Source organism: Amblyomma mixtum, chromosome 4 (genome assembly GCF_055824585.1).
Source record: "Amblyomma mixtum isolate Tamu chromosome 4, ASM5582458v1, whole genome shotgun sequence".
Classification (NCBI taxonomy): Eukaryota; Metazoa; Arthropoda; class Arachnida; order Ixodida; family Ixodidae; genus Amblyomma; species Amblyomma mixtum.
In genome coordinates, this window is record NC_143015.1 from 26,014,249 (window position 1) to 26,030,616 (window position 16,368).

The 16,368-nt window shown below is 45.4% G+C and overlaps 1 protein-coding gene across 2 annotated transcripts in view; it reads right to left on the bottom strand.

The window, feature by feature from the left end:
- The window catches only part of LOC149345939 (uncharacterized), a 38,557-nt gene extending 23,600 nt beyond the window's left edge, over positions 1 to 14,957 (bottom strand). Inside the window, exons 1-3 of one of the 2 annotated variants that reach the window (XM_089585319.1) lie at positions 14,657 to 14,957; positions 8,233 to 8,428; positions 1,989 to 2,479 (exon numbers count right to left, since the gene is read on the bottom strand). In XM_089585319.1, the coding sequence (XP_089441445.1) occupies positions 1,989 to 2,479; positions 8,233 to 8,371 (630 nt within the window). In that variant the 5' untranslated portion in view covers positions 8,372 to 8,428; positions 14,657 to 14,957. Of the gene's footprint in view, positions 1 to 1,988; positions 2,480 to 8,232; positions 8,429 to 9,216; positions 9,442 to 14,656 lie in introns of those variants that run through there. The other variant, XM_089585320.1, reaches the window with a different exon arrangement.
- Between the last annotated feature and the right edge of the window lie 1,411 nt (positions 14,958 to 16,368).

Genomic DNA, 16,368 nt, shown 5'->3' on the forward strand with positions numbered 1-16,368 from the left:
TGTACCCCCATAATGCCCTATGTTTCATGATCCCGGCGTATCTTCGTCCTTTCGCCCTAAGAGCCTGTTCGTGCTTTTCCGTGTATATCTGCCCTTCGTTTAGCCATATCCCGAGGTATTTGTATTCGGCCATTTTGGGTATTTCGTGGCCTTGTATTGTAAGCACCTGGTCAGTTGTATCGTTAAAAATCATCACACCTGATTTAGTTGCGCTAAAACTGAATCCTAGACCGTCTCCTTCGTCTCCACAGCAATTAACCAAAGTTTGTAAATCTTCCTGGCTATCTGCTAACAGTACAATATCGTCCGCATACATTAAACCCGGGAGTCGCTGCTCAACTACATTTCCGCCTAATATGTACGACAGATTATAACTTAGATTTTCTTCTCGCCTTCTTTCCATATTTATCACGTAAAGCATGAACAGCAGCGGTGATAGAGGACAACCTTGCCTTAATCCTTTGTGCACCCCCACAGTTGTGGTACTTTTTTTCCCTTCCCATGTAATTTCAACTTCATTATCTCGGTAGATTTCCTGTAGAAAATCAATTACCTTATGACCGATACCTAAATCTTTGAATATGCTCCACAGGAGTTCCCTGTTCACGTTATCGTATGCACCGCTTATGTCCAGAAAGGCTAAAAACAGAGGTCTGTTTTCCGCCTTAGCTATTTCTATGTATTGGGTAAGCACGAACAGGCTATCATCTAAACGCCTACCCCTTCTGAACCCATTCTGAAGTTCTCCGAGTATCCGATTACCTTCTACCCATGCCTGCATTTTTAATTTCACCGCCTGCATTGCCAGCCTGTACATACTCGTAACAGACGTTATCGTAATCGGACGGTAGGATTTGATGTTCATCTTATCTCCTTTCCCTTTATAAATCAAATTCATTTTACTCTGTCTCCAGCTGTGCGGAATTTGCTGATTTGTTATGACTGTCTCCAATGCTTTTATCAGCGCTTCCTTGCTTCTTGGGCCAACTTCATTAATCAGCTTAATTGGAATTTCGTCTATCCCTGCGGATGTGGTTTTAGGAATATTCGCTTCCGCCTTTTCCCAGTTAAGACTAGTCAGTTCTAAGCTGTTCTCTATTGTGCTGTCCTGTGTTGCCGCTTCACCTGGGGAGATTACCCCATTGTCGTTGCTAAAAGACGCAGCTATAATTGACACCATCGTCTCCCTCTAAACATTTTCCCTCAGCATCTATAATCTGTTCCTGCGATCTTTTATTTGTTTTTCCCAGCCAGCTTATATGGTTCCAGAATTTTCTTGGCCCCCCTTTATTTGCCTCGCGAACTTCAGCCAGCCATTTATCAGAGGACTGTTTCATTTTAGCCTGGACTAGGACCTGAACTTGCTGTTTCTTTTCTCGATAAGATTCCCATTTTTCGCCTATTTCCTCTTCAGATAACTGCGCCTTCTTTGCTTCTCTGTGTTCCCTTGAAGCCACCCGTCGTTGTTCGATGGCCTCCTTAATTTTCATATTCCACCAGGTGCGTGGCTTCCTCTTTCCTCTCCAGCGGTTTACTCCTTTCACTTGTTTCATTTCTCCTTTCACTTGTGGCTGAAGTGCAGCGCCGCCACCCTATGGCTTCCGTAGGGTGCCACTAGGTACGCGCTGATTGCTTAAAACGCAGCAGGCGCGCACGCAGCTGACGGGAACGTGGCGCCACCTGGTGCTCTCGTGGCGTTCTGCCATCCATGCGTTCTGCGCACTCGCAGTGGCGCCTCGAGGAAGCGGGACACGCTAGTGGATCATGCTTACAGTAAGGAAAAATCCCTTCCTCCATGGGATCGTGGATCGCGCCTCTCCTCGCCACTTAGCTGCTCCAGCAAGGGCGGGTACGAGGCAGAGATTGTTGCGTGCGTCACGGACTGTCTCGATTTGGGTGACGTCACGCTGCACTCCCCGCAGGTGCATCGAACTGGCCCGCGAAATAAAAAAGCACTGCTGCGTCACCTCGCAACCGTTCTCACTCACCGTCTCCAACTTATCGTCCCCCGATGCGTGCTTCGAGGGCTGCTCACATCGTCCTGTCAACCCGTTGTCCACGTGCACTGCGTGATACACCCTCGTCTGACCGTCTGAAAACCTGAAAAGTGCTTTCCAGTGCATGAATGAGCGTTTAACTTTGTCCTTGCAGCACGACGGTGAGCACAAGCCCTTTCGGGAAGTGGTATCTCGAGTGAATACCAACAACACTTCGCACACGAGCTCGGGCACGGGCTCTTCTTCGCTAGTGTCAGTTTGCCCAGTTGCTTTACTGCAGAAGTCCTTCGCAGTTTGCCACAGGGTTGAACATTTTCCTGTCACATTTTTGCAGGCATTGGCCACAAGTTCAAAAAAGATTTTCTTCCGAGCTCCGGCGTGCGCGTTTTTAAATGCGGTAGAGATTGCTTTCAGGATCGACTCGCGTGTCTCCAGGCTCGAGAGGCCACTTGACACATCCTTCTCAGCCATTTCGAGGAAACCTGCACAGAATGGAACAAATTTAATCATGTTGGGAAAAAAAATGGAAAATGAACTAAAACACCGAAGGTCGCATGATTCCTATTGCATACGATTCGCAGTCATTGGGAATGGACCAGTCTTCAGGATTGTTATAGTCATTTGAAGCAAGAGTTGCATTTTGAATCGCTCTTAAGACTTCAAACATACGGAAAGTGAAGTTAGAAAAAAAATAAATTCATTTAATGCGAAAGCATTAGTATAGACCCGTTACAAGAAAAGCCGGTGGCGTGTGTGCGTTAGTGTGTGCACTCGCAGGTGGTACAGAAAATTCCAGCGATGGGAAGATAGGCTGACGTCATCAAGCGGCCGTATGACGCACACATCAAGCCGAGCACCGCCACTTCAGACAGTCATATAGACGTTGATGGAAAAAACACCAGCCAAAAAACAGACGAGCACAGGAAAACGAGAAAAAGTTAGGAAATAGACTAGGCTAACAACTGCTTGTTCGACGGAAAGGGGCTCATATACAGGGCACTCGGTCGTCACATAATCATCACTCAATCGCCACCTTATCAATCAACCGTCAAAGCAAAGAAAAGAACTGAGATTACAAACCCAGAATGCACCTCCTTTCATCAAAGATAGTCACAACACACCGTGCCTAATCCCAGCGAAAAAATCTTAGCAAAAGCACAAACATCACACACATCACACAAACATCATGTCAAAAGCAGAGTGAAGATTTCATAGCAAAAGCAGAGTCGAAAAACAAAAAAGTAATAACACCATAAAAAACAGCAACATAAAACAATAAAAAACAAAGAACCCTGCAGCCGCTAAACAACAGAAAGGAACAGGCAGCATACAAACTTTACTTCAACTGTAGCTGCTATCTATCGAGTGCTGATTAATGGAAGGGTTCTATGCAGGCAAGTATTTATGCGTTGCATATTGCGATCACTCAGTTCAGCCCTTGAAAGCGGCCGGGCAGCCACCATTGACCTTGAGCGCAACCACGTGACGTGACGTCACGACAGCCGCAGGAAAAGCTGGGCCCCAACTCGCGCGGTCGCGCGCGGCCGCAGCCACCACCTGACTCCCGCTCCTCCCGCTAGGGGCGCTGCGCCGGCGCGTGACGTCTTGCCGAGAAAATCTAGTGCCGCCAAGCAATACCTCGCCCTCAAAAAAAAAAGACCGCGCAATATGCAACGCATTCTTGGCTTAACCAAGCTAGGGTCCGCCCGATGCGTGCACATAAAAGCACTCAGCTTGCTTGGCGCTGAAATAACGACTTGCACATCATATCTGACCACAACCTTTTTCAGATTATGCGCCACACGGTGCGCACGGGGGAGCACTTGTGGTCGCCGTTTTTCAGGCTGGGTTTTGGTGTCTCTTGCTTTGCTTTTTTGTAGCAGTCTCTTTGCTACGGCAGACATAACAGAGCATGGGAAACCCGCTTTTTGGAGCCTGCCAATCTGAATGTTAAAACTGGCCTCAACCATGTGATCCCAGGACTGGCTTAGCGCAGATTCCATGGAGAGAGAGGCGATTCTGATCTTAACAGTCCTGGAATGTGCGGAACCGTACGGCAACAATTCTTTCTTTGCTCTAGGGAAGTACATCCAGCAAACCTGTGCATTTAAACACTTGATGTTAATATTAAGAAACTGCAAGCACTGGGAGCTCATAGGTAAAGGCAAGGCCTTTGCCTAGTTCTCTGAACAAGCCTAAGATACCTTCCACCTTGCCGGCATGCGTCGAGGTGAAGTCAGTTCCTGAAATCACTAAAAAATAATCAAAATATCTAAAGATACGTAGGACTGAGCCGTTGCCAATAGAAGATGCTGCGGCATCGTCAACAGAGGACAAAAATATATTGCATAGAACAGGTGCAACACAGGAGCCAATGCAAATACCCTTTTATTGAACGAGCATGCCTGTTTCAAAAGAAACAAACGTGGAGCTTAGGTAGAACTCGAGGAGTGTCAAAAAGCTTTCCATACTAATGCCCGCGCAATTCTGAAATCTTATCGCCCCATTAAACTCAATACAATCACGCACGGATTCAAACAGTTCTGCATTCGGTAAGGAATACAATAAGTCTTCGATGCCAACAGAAAATAAACATCCAGTATCAGTCCATTCTCTTAAAAACACAGTCATATCTGTTGAATTATTGGTGGCGAAGGGATCGTCTAACTTGAGTCCCTTCAAATGTTCCAGGAGAAAACGGCTAGTTTGCTGTTGCCACGAGTCACGCTCGCTAAGAATTCATCTAAATGGTATGTCAGACTGCGTTTAAAAAAAAACACTTCAAGTGTTTAACATTAAGTGTTAAAATGGGCAGGTTTGCTGGATGTATTTTTCTAGAGCAAAGAAAGAATTTTTGCCGTACGCTTCCGCGCATTCCAGGACTGTTGGGAGGGCCAGCGCCTCTCCCTGCATGGAATCGGCGCTAAGTCAGTCCTGCGACCACACAGTTGAGGCCAGTTTTAACATTCAGATTGGCAGGCTTCAAAAAGCGGGTTTCCCATGCTCTGTTATGTCTGCCGTAGCAGAGACACTGCTACAAAAAAGCAAAGCAAGAAACACCAAAACCCAGCCTGAAAAACGGCGACCAAAAGTGCTCCCCCGTACGCATCGTGTGGCGCATAAGCTGAAAAAGGTTGCGGTCAGATATGATGTGCCAGTAGTTATTTCAGCGCCAAGCAAGCTGAGTGCTTTATGTGAAGTGAAGTGAAGTGAAGTGAAGTGAAGTGAAGTGAAGTGAAGTGAAGTGAAGTTTATTTTGACATCGATTTGTCAGAGGTGACGGGAAAAAAGGCAATTCATCGGGCGGAAGAAGAAGCCCCAATGCGAGAAGAGGCACGCCGAACCCTTTTGTGGTTTGTGCGATTGGTGTTGTCTATAAAGTACCACTGAAATGTGGAGTGGTCTGCATCGGCCAAACGGGCTGTTGTGTCAATGAAAGAGCATGGGAGCACTATAAGTCTTTGGAGAAGGGAACCGGGTCTAATTTGGCCATTCACAGCAAAAAGTGCAAATGTGAGCCAGGACTCGGTGATATCAGGATTCTAGGCAGGAGTGGCGATAAGGTGGCGTGTGAGGTACTCGAGGCCTTCAATACTGCAAAGAAAGGCGATGCTTGCTGCAGTGACTCTTGTGTTGCACTGCGAAGGAAACAACTTGCCTTCATAGAAACCTTCCTTTAATCAGCACTCGATAGGTAGCAGCTACAGTTGAAGAAAAGTTTAGATGCTGCCTGTTCGTTCCTATTAGTTGTTGTTAAGGGGCTGCAGGGTTGTTTGTTGTTTACTGCTGTATGTTGGTGTTTTTGTTTTTTTAATGGTTTCATTGCCTTTTCTTGTTCTTCGACTCTACTTTTGCTATGAAATCTTGACTCCGCTTTTGCTATGATGTTCGTGACAATGTTTTTGCTAATATTTTTTCGCTGGGATTTGGCATGGTGCGTTGTGACAATGTTTCATGAACGCAGGTGCATACGGGCTTTGTAATCTCATGTCTTTTCTTTTCCTTGACGGTTGATTGATAAGAGAGCGATTGAGTGATTATCATGTGACCGAGTTCTCTGTAAATATTTGAGCCCATTTCCATCGAACAAACACTTGTTAGTCTAGTCTATTTCCTAACTTCTCGTTTTCCTGTGCTCGTCTGTTTTTTGGCTCGTGTTTTTTCCATCAACGTTATGCACCAAATAGTCAAACAACGTGTTTTACTAGTTATATAGACGTCATTATTCAATATAGAACCCCACTGGTTGATCTTAATGTGACGCCAGTTTTCCCTGAAAACATTCGACCAAAATTGTGACTCGACCGTTCGTCGTACAGGGTCCCGGGTGTTGTCATACGATTCCTGGTTGCATATAGGTTACGCGTGCTAGTCAAGTTAGAGGCTAGCTTGAGACAGGGATTCGAACCGACGACAAAAGCACCTTCAATTGTACAATTTTGCAGGCTCTTTGCCTCTTCCCTTAAGGCGCGGTTGAGGTGTCCACCGAGATTTTAGACAGTTACTGCGACAATTCCTTTCCTCAAAAAGCAATTTTCTTATCAAAAATTTGATGCAACCGCTCGGCGCACAGCATTCCGGGTGCTGTCACAAGCGTGCGTGCGCGTGTGTTTGTGTAGATGGGTGTCAATGCACCCAGGGACAGTACTGATTTCGCACTCTGACACGTAAGCAGTGTTAAGCGTCTGCCGCACTTTTTTTTGCATGAACTGTTGTTGCTGCGAACTTGCTTTATTGGAGCCACTAGTTAATTTGAGCCCACGGATTGGTCAAGTAACATCAAGTGCGAAAACTTGATAAAAAACGGCGCAGCACAGACGACACGAAGAACTAGACAAGCAAGGGCGTTGTGATTGCTCGTCTCATTCTTCCTTATGGCAATTCTGCCCCTTTTTCTAATTAGGCATAAAGCACTAAATAGTCCGAAAACATTCATGACTGTGTAATAACTGCTCCCCTTAATGCAAAGTGTAGTGAAAGCGAACAAATTATCGATATTTTTTATTAGCGACTGTCGACCGTATTATATTCGGGTGCCCTCGACGCAGAGGGCATTAGAAAAAGGGATGAGGCCATACGTCGGAAAGTAAAAGGAAAAAGGCGAAGAGGTTCTCTATACAGTATACGGATACGTAAGAAGCAGTATAACAACATTAAAAAGCTAACCAGAAAGACCAGTACTAAAGAGAAAAAAGCTTAGAAAATAAGCAAAGAATACAAGAAATAACTCGATCGGGCATGCAAGACGGAAGCCAAAAGTCACCGAAACCAATGATCATAGGAGATTTTTTTTTTGTGAATTTGTGGTGTTCATCAATGAGAAATTAGTACTGGTGATGATTAGCGGCCCAGAACGAAGACGAAGCTCACGGAGCGCGGACTTGCGCACACGAACGCTGCTCTAATGACGAGCACCGCTTTAGCAAAGATTGCGGCTGCGCACGTTAATTGCTTGATTTGCCCCTTTACACTTGGTCGATGTGCTGGTTAGCGCATAGGCAGGAGGAACGGGCTGAGGTATTGGCCGGGCCACAGCTTCGGCATATTTGAGCGGAGCAGTGACCGGGGGGGGGGGGGGGGGGGGGGGGAACTGGCAGGACCTCAGAAACCTGCTCTTGGATGACACGCTGAAGCGAAAGTGACAGGATTGACGTTGGAACGGGTTGGCGGGTAACTAACCAACTATAACTGGCGGCCGACCTTCTCCCGCAAAAACTGCTGGATGTGCTTAAGAAGGGCCGGTTGGTAGTTGTCTGTACCGCTTACAGCCAAGCTCGAAAGTGCGCCGTCCAGGCAACGGCCACGGCGGGTGACAAGACGCTATTTTGGTAGCTCGCCATAGCTCTGACACAAAGAGACGACGTTAGAAAGAATTTGTGGATTTTTGGAAGCTAACATTTGCAACGCGTCATGTTCGACCCCTTTCAGAATGTACTTGATTTTATCAGCCTCGCTCATAGATGGATTCAGGCGTTTATATAGGTTGACGAGGTCTTTGATATTACTGATCAAGTTCTCGCCGTTCTGATGGGCGCGACTGCGCCACCGCTGTTCGGAGTGCGTTTTCCGTACAGCGGCGCGGCTGAAGACGTCGGTCAGGCTGGTTTTGAGGGCCGCCCAGGCATAAAAATCGGCTTCATGTCTACGAAGCCACAAGTTGGCGACGTCAGTCAAGTAAAAAAAATTACGTTACTGAGCTTAACGCCATCATCTCATTTGTTATAGGCACTCATACGTTCAGCGAGCTCCTGCAAGTCTTCTTCGTCGGTGTCGTCCGCGTCGCTGGAGATGTCAGGTTCGCGCTGACGCACGGCGCCAGAACAGGTGGCAGCGGTGGGAACGGGCTGGCCAGGTCTGGTCGGAGTGCCGGTCATCGTGGTAGAACCAAGTGAGGTGCGACTGCGTAGCTCCAGGGTGAGAACAGCCGGCACCTGTGTCCATATACACATATACACACCTGGAAGGTTGGCCACGGTGGCAATTCATTTAATGATTGTTCGCGAGTGATCGCTCGGGAAGAGCAACCTGAGATTCACAGCCCTACGAGTGGCAGCACGTACCTGCCGTCACAGGGTAGTGCCGCATCGCATAAACAACACACCACTAATTTAGGAGGGGTACGAGAACTCCCAGCTATCTATGAATGTAGAGTAGATAATGGTTTAATGCCCAAATATGCGTAATTGGTCATTTTCACTATCCTAACACCGTAGACTAAGTGAAAACCGAAGTGATAGGGCACCTAATTCGCATTTGGCCGAAGTAAGCAAATCGACTGTCTTTTCTTATTCTATTCTTTGAGAGAGGAAACATTATCTGAATAGTTTAATGTAGAAGATTATTTCACACACTAAGCAACTGACAACGTACTGTTGGTCATAGCCACAACCACAATTTCCACACGTACACTCAAAACAAAAATAATTGGCCTTGTCTGCTATTTCTGACACAAGCAAACATGGCACACCTGTGTTCTGCTTCTGTTTGGGGAAAACAATAAAATCCGCAATATGTTGCAGGATGTGGTAATTGCAAAGATACTGATAATAAGCGGGTCAAAATTGTTCCCTCGTGTTAGAGAGTCCGTTTCAGTTGAAAGAAAGCAGTTTTTATTTTTATTTTTACTCGCGGAGATAACGAAGCAATGCTCCGGGAAAGCAGCCCGTGGTATATTTCGCTATAAGAGAAATGAGAAGATATGGAGTAAAAAATACTTTACCAACTTTGTGAACAATTTCCGAAGCTGGGAGTAGCAATGAAGTCAGCGAATATTGTGTCTATCCTTTAGCTCGTAAAGCCGGCAGTCGGTTGTGGGGAAAATAGCTCTCTCCAAAAGCAATGCTTCGCAGCGATGCCAGCAGGAAACTGACCCTGGCGGAGAAAGGGGGATCATTTATCGGGCTTAGAGCAGTGTTGCTAGGGGCTCTCTGACATAGGCCCATTCTGGGCTTTCTGCTTGAGTGGGCAGCGATAAGTGAGGCGCACAAGGAGAATCGCGGTATAGGGGTGTGTATACAGATATCTGGAGGTTACTACTCTGCTCCCTGATACTACGTACTGATATGAACTAGGAGGTTCTGAGGAAAAGGGGCGGTTGTTTTCACTCACTGTGGCCACTTCTATGCCATCGCAAGTCATGATGATGTCTGTGTATAAACATATTTGTAACGTCTTCACGTGAGAAGTTTTGAGATGAAATAAACAAGAAATTCAACAATGGTTACTCTTTCTCTGTAAGACGCAGATACCAGCGAGAGCTGAGCTGAGCCCCCTGATGAATCACGAACCATTTTTAAACTACTGCGCTGGGAGAACTGTGTAGTGCACTTACAATACAGACGATAGCGCAGCTGAGTGGGTAGTCACGTGTTTCGGGATGATCGTGACGCAACGTGCCATGAGCGTAGACACAACTGCTGTCCTCAAGAGAGGGGGAGCGATCGCTATGCGGTCTCACCGCTGCCTGAGTCGCATGTCACACGTCCTGTCTCGGAAAGTGACGTACCTTAGGCAGTAACAGGTATCCTGCTTACGTCATTTTGACATCAAGCGAACATTTCATGATGCGTTAGCAAGGTTGACTGAAGGTCCATTCGTTCACACATGCTCGAACGAAGAAAATAACGGGGAACACGACACTAGAGAAAAGACATAAAATGGACTGCGACCACAATTCCAGCCTGCGGCTCTTCATTGCTGCCGTCCTCGTGCTATTGTCACCGCTTACGATACATCAGCGGCATATGTGCTGATAAAATTCTTGACCTTTAACGGCGGCCAGTGACGTTATCCTGCAGCATTGTCCCGCACTCACCAATTTCAGTTCCAAGAAAGAAAGGACAAAAGGAAAATACCAGTATTTTTCGCATTTAGGAAAAGGGCAGCATTTTTCGGTGCAGAGCACGTCGTGCCACTATATCTGCTGTTTTACTGTTTATTGCTTACTAAGCAATTTGTAGCAAAATGCAATTTTGCCGTGGAACCTAGGCTAAAGGTGACGTGCAAGTCACCTGACTGGGCCATAGCACCGCGTGCAACAGAGATCAGCAGTACACAGAGCAGCGCACACACAAAAATAAATCGGTCAAAAGGTCGCGGATATAATACTTAGACAAAGGAAGAGTAGTAACACAAAAAAATGAAACCACTTGCATACAACAATCGAACAGAGTCAAGGAATAGGGCAATAATGCGGGAATAGGGCAATAATGACATATGTTCCAGAAAATACAACTTTGATTCTTTTTAAGGTTGACAAGGAAGATGATTACTTTAGAAGATCAAGTATGTTAATGTAACTGTTCGAAATGTTAGGGATTTGCCAGTTTATTAACTGTATTCCGTACCCGGTCCTTATTCGAGGTTTTAGAAAATTCGCATTTCAGAAAACGTAGTGAGGATCTGTGTTAAGAAATGTATCTAAAAACGCAGTAGAATCGGTTTTGAATTATCCGTACATAAATTCGGATATTCGTTGACTGTAGAGGGCCGTAATACTTAATATCTTACCTTTTTTAAAGTATGCTGAAACTGAATTATATCTAGAAAAATTGTAAATGAAAGGATCTTGTTTTTGTAAAGTTTAAATTATTTCCATGATTCTTTTTGTGCCAGCTCCCCATACCAACAAGCAATACTGCACACGAGACTCGACCGCAGAAAAATACAGTTCCTTTCTCAAGTACCCTGGGAAAAATGGAAGAAATTTATTTAGAACCCCAATGTAACGGGCATTTTTGCTGATTACCAGATATACATGGTAAGACCAACGAATATTTTCGTGGAATCAGACGCCTAAATATTTATGCAATGAAACACATTCTAAGAAGGTAGATTGAAACGAAAGTGTGATAGTTTTTTTCGTGGTTTGTGGAAGGATGAAAAAATAATATACTTCGTTTTATTAACATCTAACATCAGCTGGTTATCACAGAGCCTCACCCACATATTTTCAAGCCAGTTAGCTAGAGGCACTAAAGATAGTAAGTCTTGTGAAGCAAAAAAGGCACTCGTGTCATCAGCGTAGAGCAAGATATCAGAAGTTCCCGGGATAGCAGTAATGGCATTAATATATATCAAAAATAATAAAGGGCCAAGGATGGAACCTTGAGTAACGCCGTAGTTTATGAACTCAGAATTGGGGGCTAAATCATTTGTAACGACAAACTGTGAACGGTTGGACAAGTACCTACGGAAGAGCTGAAGTGCGGCGCCCCTTATTCCGTAGTGTGGTAATTTTTGAAACAGTATTTCATGTTTGGTTTAGTCGAACGCTTTGTTATAATAAAAAAAAACTCCTAAGGTAACTGCGTTTCTATGTTATCTGCTATCTTATCTTTAATGAATAACAGGGCAGATTCAGTTGATTTACCCCTCTGGAAACCATACCGGGCTACAGAGAGCAACGCATTTTCAGTTAAGTGCTTAGATAACCTTCATTAATTACTTTTTCGACTATCTTAGAAGACAGTGAGAGTGCTGATATTGGCGATAATTACTGATACAGTCGACGGCACCTCCTTTGTGAAGAACTATGACTTTGGCGATTATCATTTTATCCGGAAATATTTCTGTAGCTAATACCCGATTTATTAAGTGGCATAACACTTCAGATAGAAGACCAGAAACCCCTTTGATTGGCGCCGTGATGATGCCATCAAAACCACGAGAACTACTATTTTAAGACCAGTGATTAGGCAAATATTTTCAGTTCCTGTGGCCCGATAAAGAAACATGAAATTAGATAGGTTGCATTGAATATACTTTTCGCAGTCGTAAGAACCAGGGGTAGTAAAAGATGCAAACGTTAAAAAATGTCTTTTGGACTAATTGCTGAGAGGGACACCGTCAAAAGTTTGGTTACTAATCTCTACTTCAGCGTGTATAACGCTATGACGTTTATTAGGCAAGCTTTTTACAACGCGCCATGTCCTTTGAGGATCATAATAAGTATCAGTAAAAATTTTGCCATAAAAGTGGATCCGTACCTTTTTATAAAGTTACCTAACATACTGCCGATTTCTTATATTCCTCAAGTAATAATCAATCTCTGCATAACGAAAATTAATGGAAAAGAGCATTTCGTGCTTTAATTCTTATCGCTAATTCATGTGTAATCCAAGGTTTCCTTGCCTTTTTGCTCTTTTTATTGTTACGGTAGGAAACGCGAGATTATATAATTCAATTATTTTTTCCAAGAAACGTTCTTATAAATCATTGGGGTTCTGGATTGCTAAAAGTTCGTGCCGGTATACAGCGGCCACAAGAGAACGGAAATGTTCAGTGCTTACCTTTGTTATCATTCGTGTAGTATGTGTTGTATATGTGCAAGGAAAATCTGTACAGCGCCCTCTTGGAATAAAACATGAAAGAGAGAAAGGATCGCTGACATCGCTAGCAAGTACTCCAGCCATCGTGATGCCATGCTTGCAACTAACCAAACAAAAATCTAATAGTAATTCGGTATTTTCAGTGAGACTCGCAGGGAAGTTGATAAGATTGCAGAAACCATAAGATGACAAGATATTAACGAAAGTGCTAGATGCATGAGAGAGTCGAAGCAAGTTGATATTAAAATCACCCATAAATATAATAAGAAGTCCTAGTATAGAAAGTTTGTCTAAGATTAATTCAAGAATACGAAAGAATTCTTGGTTTGAACCTGACGATGGTCTACAAATAATGCCATACATGAAAGCCCATTTCACGAAAAGCGATTCAATGTTCTCATTCAAAGCTGTGCTATCAGATGGAACTTCATAGCAAAGGTTTTGCTTAATGTAAACTGCAACACGACAGCCTTTTTATCTTTACTGCTTAGAGCTTCACATCCATAACCTTGAAAGTACACTGCATCATTAGAATCCTTGGACCAGGTTTCTGAATAGCCCAAAACAGCAAACTTGTGTTTTAATGAAGATAAAAAACTGCAAACATCTTCATCCTTGTTACGCAAAATTGCGCATTTAGATTATGAAAGGAAAAATACTTGGCCGGCTTTTTCTTTAATAAAGGAATGTTACGAAAAGATTCTATGTCGTGATAAACAATGACTATGGCCAAACCTACATTCTGGCGAAAAAAAAACGGCAGTAGCAGAGAACGCTTACCACTTATCACTGCAGTTTTTCCAGATGATGTTCGTCACAGAGCCTAACAACCTTCTGCCTTTCGAGCAAAGACACGCCCGTCTTTCTGCCACACGAAAGCATAACTAAGTTCGGTTCCTTTTGAGCAGGCTGGCCAAAGTTACCGTTTGTTTTCCGTGGTCAGGTTGTCCACAAACATCACATCGGACTCATTTGTCCTTAGAGTGGAACGACATTCCATCCATTTCTGCTTTAGGGATGCCAGAAGAAATCTGGCAATAATGGCTGGTTCCTTTCCAGTCTTCGCTGGCAAGCGATGCAGAGCTTCAAGTTCCGACTCTTTTAGGCTTGGGAGTTGTAGCGAAGCCGCTACAGGCTACTCATTTTGTCGCAATGGTTTTCATTGTGCTCCTTAACTGTTCCGTGCACTTCCGCGTTCAGTGTACGGTTGTACTGCTCTAATTCCTTCATTTTAATACTTATTTGCCTGGTTGCAGGGGATTTTCCAGTTTCAATGTTTTCCACTCTTTTCTTTAAGGCATCCACGTCATTCTTTTGTTTCTCAAGTTTTTCTAGCACACTGTCATACATGTTGGAAACTAACTTAATTCAGATTTAAATTCCGTCAACCTTCGCAACAAGTTCACTGAGTGCGTCGACATTTGCAACGAGAGGAAGAAGTAAAGAAAGTTCGTCGTTCAGTTCCTTTAGCTGGAGTTCAATGTTTGCATTATCTGCTGTTTTGAAGGAGCAGCACCAATTTTTCTTACTGCTGAATCACAAGTTGCGCATTTCCAGGTTGTCTTAAAAGAGTCACATTTGCCGCGACAGTACGACGCGGACACACCCGAACATTTTCCAAGGTGGTCAGGGTAGTTGCAAGTGGAGCATATTAAGAACATTTGTTTATCATTCACGTCCTCATGGCAGGCCAAACATTGCGACATGTTTTCCAAAGAGGGATCGCTGAGGAAACGACGAAAAAAAACAGCAGCAAATGATCTAAACAGCAGCGGCAACAGCAACGGTGCGCAAAAAGACATTTAAAAAGATATGCTCAAAATCACCAACCTGCGAGAATATTGTGTGGCAGTTAGAACAGAACGCCGGGAGTGTGCTGCCTTCCGCTGCAGCTGTGTGCAAATATCGGCAGCGAACGAAACAGGACGCCAAGCTGGCGTCCTTATCAGGAGAACGGAGGTGCAGTCGAGTTTATCCAGAGCCGCAGATACGAAGGCGGAACAGGTGGTTCTGCAAGAATGCGTGACAGAACAGAACGCCGGGCGCGTGCTGCATGCCGCCGCTGCGGAGTGCAAATGTTCTACTGAAGCAGCTAGTGTAGCCTTTTGAACACCTCGGTGCTGCTAGTGGTATGGGTTACGGGGGTTTTATTCAGGTCTGCACAATGTTCGACGCGTTACTTGTAACGTATTACAGAACGCACACATCGCGCCTGCCAGGAATCAAGAGGCTCCCTAAGAGGATATAAAAAAACTGCAGTTTTTTTTTATATCCTCCTAAGAGGCGCCATACTGTTGGTATTTTTTTTTCGGAGACGGCAGTTATTCGGTCTCATTGCTCTGTACCGACCCCACATACTGCGCTGGTCCACACGGGACGGAGCGTTAAAGAGATGCCGCTAGACTCACTTGGGACAAAAGAGATATATTCAAGAATTACATATCGGACACATGATGCAGAGGCTGGGCTGCCCAAGCTTAGATGCACCCGCGTTGGCGCCACAGTCTTCGTCACAGGGAACGGAGGGACTGCGGTATTGACCTTGTTCGTTCTCTCTGGCTCAGCTTCTCCCCGATGTCTTGGACGCTTGGGTGGTGGTGGTGGTGGTGGTGAAAAGCATTTATTTAGTAATTTACAGAGAGGTGCTCGGGGAGAGGCCCCTAATGGGTCTCACCCTTACAATACTAGGCGGAGTCCCTCATTCCGGGATCCCGTTGGTCGAGACCGCTACACAGGTCCGCCGAACCAGGGCCTGTTGGGCCGATAGTTCCTCGCAGCTGAGCAGGGCCGCCTCCCAGTCCTCTCGGGTAGGGGAAGCGGTCATTGGGGGGAGAGAAGGATGTTTTCTGCATGCCCGAACCATGTGGAAGGTGTCGGCTACCTCCCCACAGAATGTGCAGCGGCCGTCAAAAGAAGGATTAAAGTGCTTGAGAGCCGCCGGGCACAGCATGGTGTTTGTAAAGAGCCTGAGGAGAATTCGTTCGCCAGCTTTACCCAGTCCTTTCATAGGAACTGGGTATCGACGGTGTTCGGCACGATAGTGCTCAGTAATTTCTTTAAAAGAAAGGAGAGGGCTGTGATCTGGGTTAAGCTCCTCCCAAGGGACGCCTGGTGCCCGGTGAGTGAGTGCGCGGGCTGCCTCATGGGCGGCTTCGTTACCTGGCATGCCTTGGTGGCCTGCCTTGGTGGCATCCAACTCATCGCTCAATATGATTGAGCGATGAGTTGGATCGCCGTCGCGAGTACTGCGGTGTAAAATTTGGTGAGCGGCTGGAGTGATCCAACCGAACTCAAAGTTACGACAGGCTCCGCGAGAGTCTGTGAGGATGAATTTAGAGTCGGGATGGGAGGCTGCGAGGGCGATCGCCACCTCCTCCGCATGCGTTGAGTTGGGAGCTCTGAACGAGAGGCCGTCCACCTGTTTTCTTTCGTGTATGACTGCAGCCGTGTACCATTCTCCCCTGGAGCGGTAGGGGTCTGCAATGTCGACGTAGAAGACGTGTTTCTTTGAGCCACAGTGGCGGTGCAGGGCATTCGCCCGC